Raw genomic sequence first — 13,039 nt, forward strand, 5'->3', positions numbered from 1 at the left:
ACTGTCGATTAAATAACACATCTCAATATTTATAAATTTTTAAAAATTATATCTTATTATACCTTGTTATTAGCGTACTAATATGTACATATTTTTATTTTACTTTGCGTTATAATATTTCACGCGATCTTTATAATATAATATCGAAACTATAGTAATCAAGTTATAAAATTGATAAACTATGTTTCTTTGTAAAATGTAAATTAGGTTACGTTAACTCAGATGTAATATTTTTTCAACCTGTTAAACAACTTACCTTCTATTACTAAAGAATTCATGTTTTTCTTGTCATTCCTTTTTTTCTATTATATCATATAATTTAAAATCTTTAAATTATTAAATCAATAAGTTAATCTCTTATATAAATCCTTATAGTAAGTCTTATCTATCTATTCACAATTAAAATAAAGGAAGCTCTATTTAGATGCAAGTTAGAAGAGAAAACTTCAGATCCTTCATTTTTAAAAAAGCGAGATATCTTCAATTATTATAACTCTTATTAATTTTATATTGATACTAGTTTATTTATATATATGTATCTTTTTATATATTTTTTCTCATTTTGTTTAATTTAATCAAATATAATTACATGTGCCAAGCAAAGTTATGTTATTCTTTAATAAATAAAACCTTAAAAATTGCAACGCATGTATAAAATCATTATTGCAATGCATATGTAAAAAAATATTTATTAATTACGTGATTCATAAAAATTCAATATATAAATTTTTAACAAAAAAAAAAAATAAAATTATTTACAAGAATCTCGATTAAAATATCTGCGCTTTTATTAGCATTAGATTCGCGTATCTGTACGGGTCCGCCACGGTGCACAGCTCGCGCACGCGCGAAACTAATCACGTGATCATCAGTCTCGCACTCGCGATAGCTCGCAATGAAAATCAGTATCGCGTGAGACGCGCACCGTGATGGACGTGGGGAGTATACATTTTTTTTTAGCATTTTCTATTAAAGATTTAAATATTGAATTTTTATGCATTGCATAATTAATTAATGTATTTATATGCATGTATTGAAATAATATTAATTAGGAAATTTTTTTTAATAAATAAACGAGTTTTTAATTTAAAAAAATTACAATTTATCAGTGCTGATTTCTGTCAAAAAATATTATCCGAGTTTCAATAATTATATTTTGTTTAAAACATATTATTTTAATTTAACAGGTATTATTATTTTAAAATTTAATTAGTTTATTAATGTTTTAATCAGCTTATTTCTGTCATATAAGATTAACGAAGTGTCAATAAACTTTTTATTATTTTGTTTAAGTACCTATCAATATTTTTAATATAAAATTGAGAAATAGCGTGCGCTTATGTTGTTCTATAGTTTATATAAATTTTATGGATTATATATGTGTATAATAATGCATATTATATATTGTATATATAGTATATAATACATGGTATAAAACCTAAATAGATTTTTTCAGGAATAAAAAACACTGAGGAACATTAATAAAGTAAAGATTTGTCTTTCCTCTGTGAGATATTTATTTAATTCAGTATCGGATTGCTCAGAGGCTTGCAGAAGGGAACGATCAGCGTCAACAATAAATACACTCGTCGGACAATAGACAATATGTGTTTATTTAATAGTCTCGCTATATATAGATACTTATACGACTTGTCCGCTCTAACAGATCGCTGCCTACAACGTGACGGCCGAATTTTATTGTGCCTGGCCCTACTAGTCCTTATTGTGCTTGAATCTATGATGGGTCGACGTCATCTCATTTGGTTTACTCGCATGGTTTACTAGTAATCCTTTCTTTTTTTCCTCAAACCAACGATCGTCAACTAAGAGCGAGAGTGGATTATACTCGCTATTGTAAGACATCGCGTTACACGAAATCGGCTCGTGTTGTTATGATGATCCGTTGCTACGTGGTCATTCACGAATTGCCACATTAATTCATGAAAATTTGCGAGACACAAAATATCTTTATATTTTTAATCATCTGCATTTGTGCATTGTAACAATAAAATTAATATTCTCTATAATCTGTAAAATATATACATTTTCTCTAATTTATATATATAAATTTAAATTTATTTAAAAATAAAACATTTCATATGTATATCAAGATGCAAATTTCAAAATTTACATTTAAAAAAATATATATATCTTAAATATATCTTATCAAATATGTATACCAACAATTTATATTAAATTTTTTCAAAACATGAGATAATTTAACAAACAAAATAAACGAACTGTAAAAATGATAAAACAGCATCTCATTGGATACTTACTTGCACTATAAGATATCAGTATCCTGCGAATTTATATTAAGAACGACGGACGAGACAATTACATAAAACTATCGATTATCAAAAGAAGATAACTATTATATAATAACAACATCGATAAATTTTCTACACAACACGATGCAATAACGAAACGACTTTCTATAGCGCGCGCAATAAATTATTATTTATTAACAGATATTATATGTATGTTATATATATGTACGTATATATAATATTTATTTATATCTATACAAGAGAAAATATGCGATTCAACGATTTATCGTAATCGTCACGTCAATCAAAATATTTGTATCCCGAGGAGGGATGTTCGCAGGATGCATTTTTTAAAGCAAAATTCTTGCTTTCGTCGGCGATCGTTTTTCCGCCATCGTAGAAACGGATCGTCGCAGCAACTTCCGTCTTAAATGTCATTTCAGGACTTCTTTCGTTCATGGACCGTGAAGAAGAACGCAAAAGTGCGAAGCGTATCGTGCACGTGCCTGCGTACGTATTGACGTACATTTAATTACGATACTTATTAATTAAATGTTATCTAATGCACGTCAATTCGCGCAAGTAGATGCACGCAAATATCGCGAGTTCGAGCGAATTCGTTCGCGATATCTGCTGCCGGGATTTTACACCCTCGTCCTTCAATATATGTCTTTTAGTCTTTCCTGTATTTTTTATATTTTGTAAAATTATATCTGCAAAGCTAAATTGATATATGTATTACAAAAGCTCCGTTTTTCCTCGTTACTTAAACTCTATTACTTCTTTTGGTACTTATATATTATTATTTATTAAAATTGTAATTAATTTCGAGAAATTGTATGATAAATGTGTGACATCAAGAGAAATTTAGCGCGAGGACGACGATGTAAATCCAGGATTTTCGAAGCGGTGTAACTAAAAAAAGAGTTTCAGACGAGAACGCGCACACAAGTATTTCGCTTCATCTTTCTCATCTTTTTTTTTTTGTTCTTTTTGCTTTTTACGACAAACGTGACTCGTTATATAATGGCACACAGCATGGCAGTTGCAACAATGTACTTTAATAAACTGTTACTTTAATTAGCTTATTTCTTAACTTACTTCGATAAATCTTATTTTTAACTTCGTCGCACTCTTTACCATAATTCCTTTCTCTCTCTCTCTCTCTCTCTCTCTCTTGTTTATAATCATCAACTCTTCTGCCCGTGGCCGGAAATCACCGAATTGCGAAGAAAGAAAACATGAAAAAAATGAACGCGAGAGTAACTTCTTAGGGCGATTTTCGGCGATTTTCGGCGGATTAAGCGCAAAACACTCGCTCCAGATATACGCGACGCTTAATTAATTAAAGCGTCGCAAGGACTAGGCGAAACAGGATCTATCTCACTCGTATTCTTGATCTCTTTCTCTCCCTCTCTCTCACTCTCTGCTTAACGCGCACTTGTTACACATTATTATCATTCGCTTAGATATATACACGCGATCGAAAGTTGTATTGCGTCGACTTTTCTTCGAGATTATTAACGATAAACGTTACACAATAATTTATATAATCGAAGCGTTCTCCCTCGCGCGTTTCTTCTTCGTTAAATTTCTTATTAATTGTTCACTTAGCGATTAAACACGTAGAAATTGGAGAATAGAAAAGGAGTGGCTTGGAACCATGTCGTACCGATGTCGAGCCTTATCGGATGCGTTGGATGCTGATGCTGATTACTCTCGGTCAGTGAGGAAAATCTACTTTCAATGTAAAACGATGTTAATTCCAGAGGCATCATGGAAATAATAAAAAAATATAAAACTGAAAAAAGCTTCGACAATAGTTATAAATATAATTAAAAAAAAAAAAATTAAACATTTTGATAATTTTCTTTTGATTTATCACGTAGAATCTCAATTTCTCTTTATTTATGCTGTGTTCCGAAATTTTGTTTCATCTCGAAGCAGCATCCAATAAGGATTGCGATAACGCCGGTACGGTTTTCTTTACAATATTCACATAAAAATCGTATTTTTTTTTTTTAAGTATTTTCTTATCGTGGACACTTAACAATCACGAGTCAAAAAATAATGTCAAGACCGCTTTTCTTTCGCTCTCTTTCACTCGACCTCTCACTCTCGTCTCACTTTGCAGTCTCGCTTTAGGATCACCTTGAGTGCCGTAAAAACGGTGAGGCTCGAGGGGAGGAGGATCTCGATAATTGTCGATGGAGATGAGTCACACAGCGAAAGATCTATCGTGATTTACGCGGTTCAGTATATCTTCTCGAGTGATTGTTTTTTGGAAAACGATTTTAGGCGTGAGAGAGCATATTCTAGAGAAAAGTAAGTTATCAATTATTATTAATATTTAACATAAACGCGTTTCTCCGAACAAATCACATTTTATTTACAGGTATATAATTCGTTGACGGAAATGACAGCGCGATGTCTCTAGATTGTGGACGAGAGAATCAAGCGACGACGATTGTTGCTAAGTAAAATCGGGCCTAAAGTTTAACGAGTGCTTATTACGCTACCGCTTATTACGCTTCTAACGATTTTAGGCGCGATCTGTTGCGAAAATTCAATCGCATCCTCCCTCTCGTTCTTTCTCTCACCCTCTGCTCTTTTCATCCTTTGGATGCGGACGACAAAAGTTCTACGACATCGACTGTATCGAAAGAAACGTGGAGCGTGTGTGACCGGATAATAGATTGCTATTATATTATATTACGTTAGTATAGAATCTAATAAGTCAACAAGAAATTCGATCTGATACTTTGTCTGTGTCTGTCATTCATTCGTTCGTATGCATATACAATCATTCACGCATTCACCGCGGTTTTTTGCGAAACGTAAATTGCAAAATTCTTTCAAATTACCATCAAATTAAATCATACAGAATTAACGATTAAAACTAGACGATTACTAGACTGGTCGAAATTAAATAAAACTGAAAAATTTGAAAAATATTCGATATACACAATCGTAAAAGTGAGATAAATATTTGGAATTATATTGTAATTTGTTAAGAGACAATTTTGCTTTAAAAAAAAATAAAGTGTCTTTAGTTTAAAAAAAAATGGAGATTCATCACGCGCACGTAACACATTCATGCATTAAACAGTCATTCCGTGTTAACAATTGTGTCAATTAACGATAATATTAATTTTTTGCTTAGCTATATATGATGTAACACGATGATATAGGCTTGATATGACGGTGGCACACATTAACTAATTGTTTCTTTTTATTACTCTCCCGTCTTCCTTCCTCTCCACCTCACCTTCGATCTCTTGTTTCGTTTGTTGCGAAAAAGATATTAACAATCGTATTATGCTCTTCATTTTTTACGTCAGCAATAACCGCAATTCAATTCGAAAATTACAAAACGTGAACAGTTGGAGGTAGCAAAAATTAAACAACGACAGCGCTACCTTATTTGTAAAAATTAACTCTTCAATAATGCCTCGCATATGCCACTAATAAAATTTTACTATATGTGTCTAACATTTTTATATAAAAATATAAAAAATTCCAGATAAATAATATTTAGATGGTCCAAGCAATATATTATTAATAATATGTCAATTATTAGATTGTCTGTATCTTTGATTCTCTTGTAGAATATTCACAAATTTAACGTAAATATATTTCTTTCACGTGATTCTTACTTTATTTTCCTCATTGCTCTAATGATATTGAGATTATTTCATCTGTACGTGTATCTATTTGAGATTAGAGGTCGGAAGTAAGAGAGGAAGTAGTTTCATTCGCGGCGACGTATGCCATCGGATATAAATTGCAGCCAAGTGTCACAATAAATATTATTATTTATATATTATTATAGTAATTATATATTTTTAGAAAATATAAATTAAATTAATTTAAAAAAATTAGGCATTTAAAAATTAAATATCATTATTAATAAAATATGATGAGAAATCGATACATCTTTTCATAATTATTGATTTGAATTATTGATAAAATAAATTTTTTGGGATATTTTACAGCTCGTGACACTTCGCTCCAATAAATATCCACGCCGCGCACAACACGCACTTTGATTCCAGCTTATAGTTGTCCTAACGTTTAAATATATTAGAGTCGAGTTAATAAGTCTTTTTCTTTTTTTTTTTTTTGGATCTATAGTGGTTCGTAGACATTTCGTCGAGATGCGAAGAGGCGTCGGAGTTAAACGAATGAAACGGGAAATGGGTAAAATAGCAACGAGAGAAGTGCTATCGTATACCCGCGGAATTCACACAAGAGGTATCCTCAAGTATTAACGATAAAATTTTACACTTTCAACATTTCGCAATTAACTCACCGCAATGGCAGACGCGACGATACTAATCGACGAGCGAGATCGAACGTGGAACGTGTCATCCGGCGAAATTTCTCTTCGTTCATCAGTCATCTCTATTATGCGATTACATTATCGCTTTAGAGTTTCCACAAAAAGGACAACTATTTATTCGATACTCGAAAATGTTGCAACGCGCTTGCCGTGGTACCTTAATTGCATTTCGGACGTTGCATCATTTCAGATCGCTCGCCAGTTTGTCCTTAAACATTTCCTTAAACATCTTGCGTGTCAAGTTTCGACGGTAATCAATCGATTACTCGTATAAGGAGAAGAAAGAATACGTTATAAAATATCGCATCGTTCATATTCAATTATGTCGTCGTTACAGATACATTACTCCTTAAATGTACTTGTCGCAAATTTATTACAATTTACGAAAACATACATATATCCTGTTGTAATTTAATGTAATATAGAGGAGTAGCTTTCGTTATTAGATAATTTACATTTTTATTATTGTAAATTTCTGTCAATTCTTTTGACGGATTATCCAAAATCGAGATTTAGAATATGAATCATTTTCTGCGATATCTTATTACGATCTGCTGTCCTCGTACGATACATATATACATATATAATAATCGTACACTCTCTGAAACAGTCTCAAGTACATGCAAATTTCGTTCAGTCAGATATGCATGTACACGAGATATATTTATATATGCTACAGCGGTGCATCCTGGAAACGGATATAGATCTTTAAAAGTGAAGGTTCAAAGAGGAATTCTCGACGACCGGAACAATCGCACAGGTGAAAGAAGAAACGTAAATAGTATTTACAACAGACTTTTTTAGTGCCTCGGCCACGTTCTCTTGGCTCCTCACGATCATTTGCGAAACGCATTTCGATTCTGTAGATCGCAGTAATATTTACAGCGGCATATCTTTTTCTATATTTTCACTTTTTTGCGATTAACGAACCAGTTGCAATATTTATAATGCAACATTCTAGATAATGTATTGAAAAATATATTTTAAAAAATGTTTGATCTTTTAAATTGAAAACTTTTAAAATTATGAATATTAAAAGTATTAAGAATGAAAAGGTAAGGTTCTAAAATTAATTATTTTCTAATTAATTCACAAAAAAATTAAGAGAAATAAATAAAAATGGAAAGAATATATATAAAATAATTATAATGAATGCTAATTTCTAATTAGGAATGCACAATATGATATAAATTCTTATTAACTTTCTTTTAATGTTTTTCTAGGATCAAAGTAATTAAAGAAAAAATGTAATTTTATTTACCAACAAATGCCGATAGATATATAAACTCATATATCTGTTTCACAATTTTTAACCTTCTTATGTATCTAATAAATATTTGAATACTTTAAATATCAAAATCAAAAAAATTGAATCGTAATTTATGCGAATTTTTTATTGTTTCTTTCAATCGTCAATCTAATCTATTTCTTTGCAGCGTCCTAATTCAATTATATATCTACTTAGAATTATAAAAGAATAGCGGAGAAATAAATATGAAACAAACTCTTCTAACAAATCGTCAATTTTTTAACGATATTATACGTTACGCTGCAAAGAATTATATAATAAACAACAAGTCGCACAAATACGTATGTTTTAATACATTATTGCAACAATAATAAATTATGACGTCTACGACGATCTAGACATCGCTGAAGCTGTTGAAGAGGGAGAAGATAAACGCTTATAACACATCTTCGAGCAAATCCATCCAAAATCATCGTACGTCATCTGTTATTATCGTATTTTATCCATTGTAAATCATTGAATGTTATTAATTTTAATTACCAACAGTTTGTGAAGAAGCTTCTGACTTCTTGATCTTGCCAACTCCTTCAAGGACGATGTGCCACATGGATGATGATATGTCGATTAATGATGAATTATGACAAAGAAGATGACGATGATGAGACGATGATGATGATAAGAATAGATTCATGATGAGTAATGATGCAATATACAGGCAGGCGTGTTGACTGTTGCTGTAGTTGTTATTTAGATGGTATATTGTAGTTTTGCTGTTGAAGGGTGTGTAGTTGTTGTTCGTTTCGGTTTCTTTTCCGCTATGTTTTCTAAAGATGCTCTATAGACTGTCTCTACTTTCGCGAATGCGTGTGCGTATGACAACATCGAGGTAACGAAGAGACCGATACTTGGAAATACCGTAGAAGAGGCCTCGAGTACTTATCTGGCATCCTGTTGATCCTGAGTAGGCGACTGATCTTTCCCGTCTGTCATGTCAAGCACCATCGACGCCTTCGTTCTGCAAAATGTCGCGGTTCTTTCATCAACTAAATATCAATATAAATATTTGAAAAACTATATATAACAATTTTTGTAAATGATATAAAAATAATAATCTCGTATCATAAATATTAGAATAAAATTCAAAATATTATCCTCATACGCTTTTCCTTTCAAGAAACTTTCATTAAAACTTACTTATTGATTTTATATTTAATTATATCTTATCAGGAATCTTTCAATTAAAAAGAAAATTACTGTCAACTTACGATTGCTCGCAACTTGTAGTAGGTACTGATATCGGTGAGCTGTGGCCATTCATAATAGCTGATCTGGGTGAATTGATTTTGCTAGGATGATCGTCAAAGGAATTACTATTATTATTGTTATCATTGTTGTCAGGTATTTTCTCAATTAATTGCGGTATTGTTTCCAAATTGATACTTTTTTCATCCTAAAAATATTAATTAATGATTAATATTATCCACGATTAATATAAACAATATTATGAACATGAAGAATTAGATTTTCCAAATCACCTCTTTCCTTAATCTATCGAGTAGTATCTTCTTATCAGCTTTTAGTTTCTCCGCCTGATTCGCTTGCGACGGAGTCTTAATACCTGAATGTTCCAGCAGAGCTAAATGAGCGTCCTTCTCAGAAAGGGCAAGTTTTAAAGCTTCGCGCCTGCAATATAAACAGACAATAATAAAACAAATAATTAAAAATGTATTATTATATTTAACTAATACAAAGTGCATTCGAGACCAAACTGTTGGCCTAAATTAATTAAAAAAAAAGAAAACGTACTTTGTGTGATGTAGCTCTTGCAGTTGACCGGTCTTTTCTTGATTCGACTGTAGAAGTTTCTCTTCGGTTGTGAATATTTTATAAAGGAGCGGTTTACACGTGATGCATTTCATGGCCGAGGCAGCATGCATAACAGCAATCTTCTTCTCCAAATCGTCGACCTAAACGACAAACAATTTTTGGGAAACATTCTACGATTGCGTCACACTCTAAGAAATTAATTAGAAATTAAAAAATAAATTATTATTTATATTATTAATATCTTCTAAGAGATAAATACATTTGATTTGAAATGATGTTTTATTATACTTTGTTTTCAAACTCGTGTGTCTAAAAAATGTAAAGAAACTGAATGTATTGTATAAAAGTTTTCAACTCACTCTTTGATCTGCCTCTTTCCTAAGCTTCTTCTCGTGTTTGAATTTCCTCTCAGTCTCGTCCGTAATTGCGATGCTCTGGCGAAGAGCCGCGTCCAACTCCTCTGTCTTGCGCTCTTTGTCCTCGAGATCGTCCTTCAGTCGAACTTCTATCTCCTCCTTCTCTTTCAGAACGGCAATCAGTTCTTCGATCGCGACGTCGATCCTCTCGCCGAGCGAAGTCTCCAAAGAATTGACCTCCATCTCCAGCTCTTCCACTCTCTCGTTTTTTATCCTGATCGCTTCCTTTAATACATCGATGTCTTCTACCGTGTACAATTCCTTTTCCAACTCGGCCATTTCTTTCTCCATTTTCAAAAGCTTGTTTTGTTGCTCGACGATCTGCTGCTCGTATCTCTGTATCCTGTTATCCTTCTCCGAAATATCGTATCCCATTTCCTTCATCTTTCGTTCTTTCTCTCGCAGCTCCATTTTTAGATTCTCATCCTGCTGCTCGACAATCTGCAGCTCGCATTCTCGGATTATTTTATTTTCTTTAGAAATACTGTGCGCCGTATTCTTCATCCTTTGTTCTTTTTCTTCCAGCTCCCAGGTCGCTCTATCGTTACTTTCTTTCAATACATCTCCGACTAAGGAATAAAAAATAACGTAGTTCAAAATTGAAAAAAAATGCAAAAATTTGTATACTTACTCGATTGAGTTTCCTCGAATCTCGACAGCTTTTTATTCAGGTCGACGATCTGATTCTCCAACTGATCGATCCTGCATTCCCGATCCTGCAGCTTCCGTTTAAGACCGTCGACGTCGTGTTCTCTGACGTACTCTTCCAGACTCGTCACCATCTCCTCCAGCTCTATGATCCTCGTTTTGTCGATCCCCGAGTTTGTGAGACCGTACTTCTGAACGCACCTTTCCAGCGCCACAGTGCGCTCTTTATCGAGCGACATCTGATAACGCAGATCACGTATCTCCTTCATGTCCTCCTTGAGAAAGCCCTCGAGCTCCTTTACGGCGTCCTCCAACTCTTCGATCCGTCTGGACTTTCCGTCCATCATCTTCTCGAGATCGCGTAGCACCTGCACATCCACGTTCTCTCGCAGTAGATTTTCCAGCAACGTCATTTCCTGCTCGAGCTCGACGATACGTCGATTCTTCATCTCCATTTCCTGCTTCCAGGTTTCCTCAGCTTTCTCATTCGTTCTGTCATCGTTATCCTTCTCGGAGGATTCTGTCGGTTTCTTGGCGTGATTTTTCAAGGAATTGCTCAAGGCTATCACCTGCCGCTTCAGCGCGACGATTCGCCGATTCTTCATATCCGGATTGCAAAAATTCTTGTACGCTTTCGTCTGCGTTTCGACGTTTTTGCTCATTCTATTATCCTTCAGGTTCTCGCAGCATTTTAGCTGCTGTTCCAGCTGGACGATACGTTGATTCTTCTCCTCCACCTCTTTCTTCCAGGAATCATGATTGCTCGCGTCGTTCAACAGATCCTTGCATCTGTCGTAATCCATTTGGAGGCTCTCTATTCTCCTTTCTAATTTGGATATGGTATGATCCTTCGTCTCTAGTGCTTCTCTCCAAGAGGAGGACTCATCCTTGTTATCCTGGGACTAGCGTGCGGTATATGTGTGCCGAAGCGAACGTTTGTTGGCAAAATGACGAAATATACGGGATGGAGATAACGAAAATAAAGAATAAGGACACACACAGGAGGTAATAGAGAAAGGTGAATGCGTAGTATTTGAATTCAGGCTTTTGTGTATATTATATATGTGGTGTGTGTCTATGCATCGAAGGATGCAGAAGTCTGCGTCTTCAAATAATTTCAAGATAAATCCTCGATCCTTGTCATCAATCTGTTTATCTTGCGCGTCTCGATATATTTTAATTATTATTCATTATCTTTTTTTTTCGTTGGTTTCTTCTTTTTCTTCGCGTCTGCCGTTTGCCACCTGATTATTTTTCCTCTCTTTCTCTTTCTCTCTCGAATATTAATTTAAACTCGTATTTATATATTTATATTTACGTGTGTGCATACATATATACATCTACATACGTATATTTTTTCGCGGCCGTGTAGATAATAATATTTGTATATACAGGTAGATGCGCGTGTATCCGTATTTCTTGTGTGTACGCATATGTGTATTTATATACTTCGGTCTTTCTTCGATATAATAATAATAATTAATTAACGTTATTGTTGCCGTTGTCGTCTTCTCTCTCGCGTCATCTCGTTTTAATATTTATATTTATAATTTATCCTCTGCGTATATATATTTATATTTGTATTTATATTTATATCTTTAATATTTATATTTTCAATATTTATATTTATATATTTATATGTCAAGTTATTGTTGTGTTATTATCGTTATTATCCTTTCGCTATAATTATTAAATACGTTAACAATGGTCGCAGCATTTTACGTAAAATAATTATTATGTCTCGACGTGGATTTTGTCCATCGGCGGATCTACGTCGATCCTTCGTTTAAGTCTCTCGTATATCTATACTCGTATAGTCTTGCTTAATAATATGCAAATTGTACTAAAAAGAACGGAGGAGAAGGCGTCTCCAACAAAAATCGACCTTAGAACAAGCTTTTTAGGAAACCGGCGGGTCCCGCCTGCGTTCACCATTTTTTCAAAGACGCAGTACATTTTTATTTTGTTTTGTTTATTGTGTATTGTTAATATCGAAGGAAAGCCGAATAGAGATACGCATAAGAAATAAGCAGCGATGAGCATACAAAAAGCGTGTGCGATTGTCGTGTATGTATCCGAAAGCAGCATGAAAAATGAGGAAAGACAAATAATTAGTAGATTAGTAGATGGAAGAAGAGAATATGTTAATACATAAGTTAATTAATTTTTATATCATTTCTGATCGTATATTATGGAAAAAATAAATGTGAAGCAATACTGACCTCTTGCTGTGCAGCTGTAGCTTGTTTTAACTTGGCTTGTGCGGTTTTGAGTGCACTGCGATAAA

At 33.2% G+C, this 13,039-nt stretch overlaps 1 protein-coding gene across 6 annotated transcripts in view; it reads right to left on the reverse strand.

Annotated features, from left to right (window-relative positions):
- Positions 1–1,592: 1,592 nt before the first annotated feature.
- Positions 1,593–13,039, reverse strand: part of brp (ELKS/RAB6-interacting/CAST family member bruchpilot) — a 74,901-nt gene continuing 63,454 nt past the window's right edge. For 5 of the 6 annotated variants that reach the window (XM_085479898.1, XM_085479894.1, XM_085479890.1 and 2 more), the window contains 7 exons: positions 12,975–13,029; positions 10,736–11,654; positions 10,048–10,673; positions 9,668–9,828; positions 9,397–9,544; positions 9,127–9,311; positions 1,593–8,876 (listed from right to left, as the gene is read on the reverse strand). In XM_085479898.1, the coding sequence (XP_085336024.1) occupies positions 8,798–8,876; positions 9,127–9,311; positions 9,397–9,544; positions 9,668–9,828; positions 10,048–10,673; positions 10,736–11,654; positions 12,975–13,029 (2,173 nt within the window). In that variant the 3' untranslated portion in view covers positions 1,593–8,797. Of the gene's footprint in view, positions 8,877–9,126; positions 9,312–9,396; positions 9,545–9,667; positions 9,829–10,047; positions 10,674–10,735; positions 11,655–12,039; positions 12,675–12,974; positions 13,030–13,039 lie in introns of those variants that run through there. The other variant, XM_085479906.1, reaches the window with a different exon arrangement.

The sequence above is a fragment of the Nylanderia fulva genome, unplaced genomic scaffold, assembly GCF_048542155.1.
Source record: "Nylanderia fulva isolate GAGA-0341 unplaced genomic scaffold, ASM4854215v1 Scaffold1, whole genome shotgun sequence".
NCBI classification, from domain to species: domain Eukaryota; kingdom Metazoa; phylum Arthropoda; class Insecta; order Hymenoptera; family Formicidae; genus Nylanderia; species Nylanderia fulva.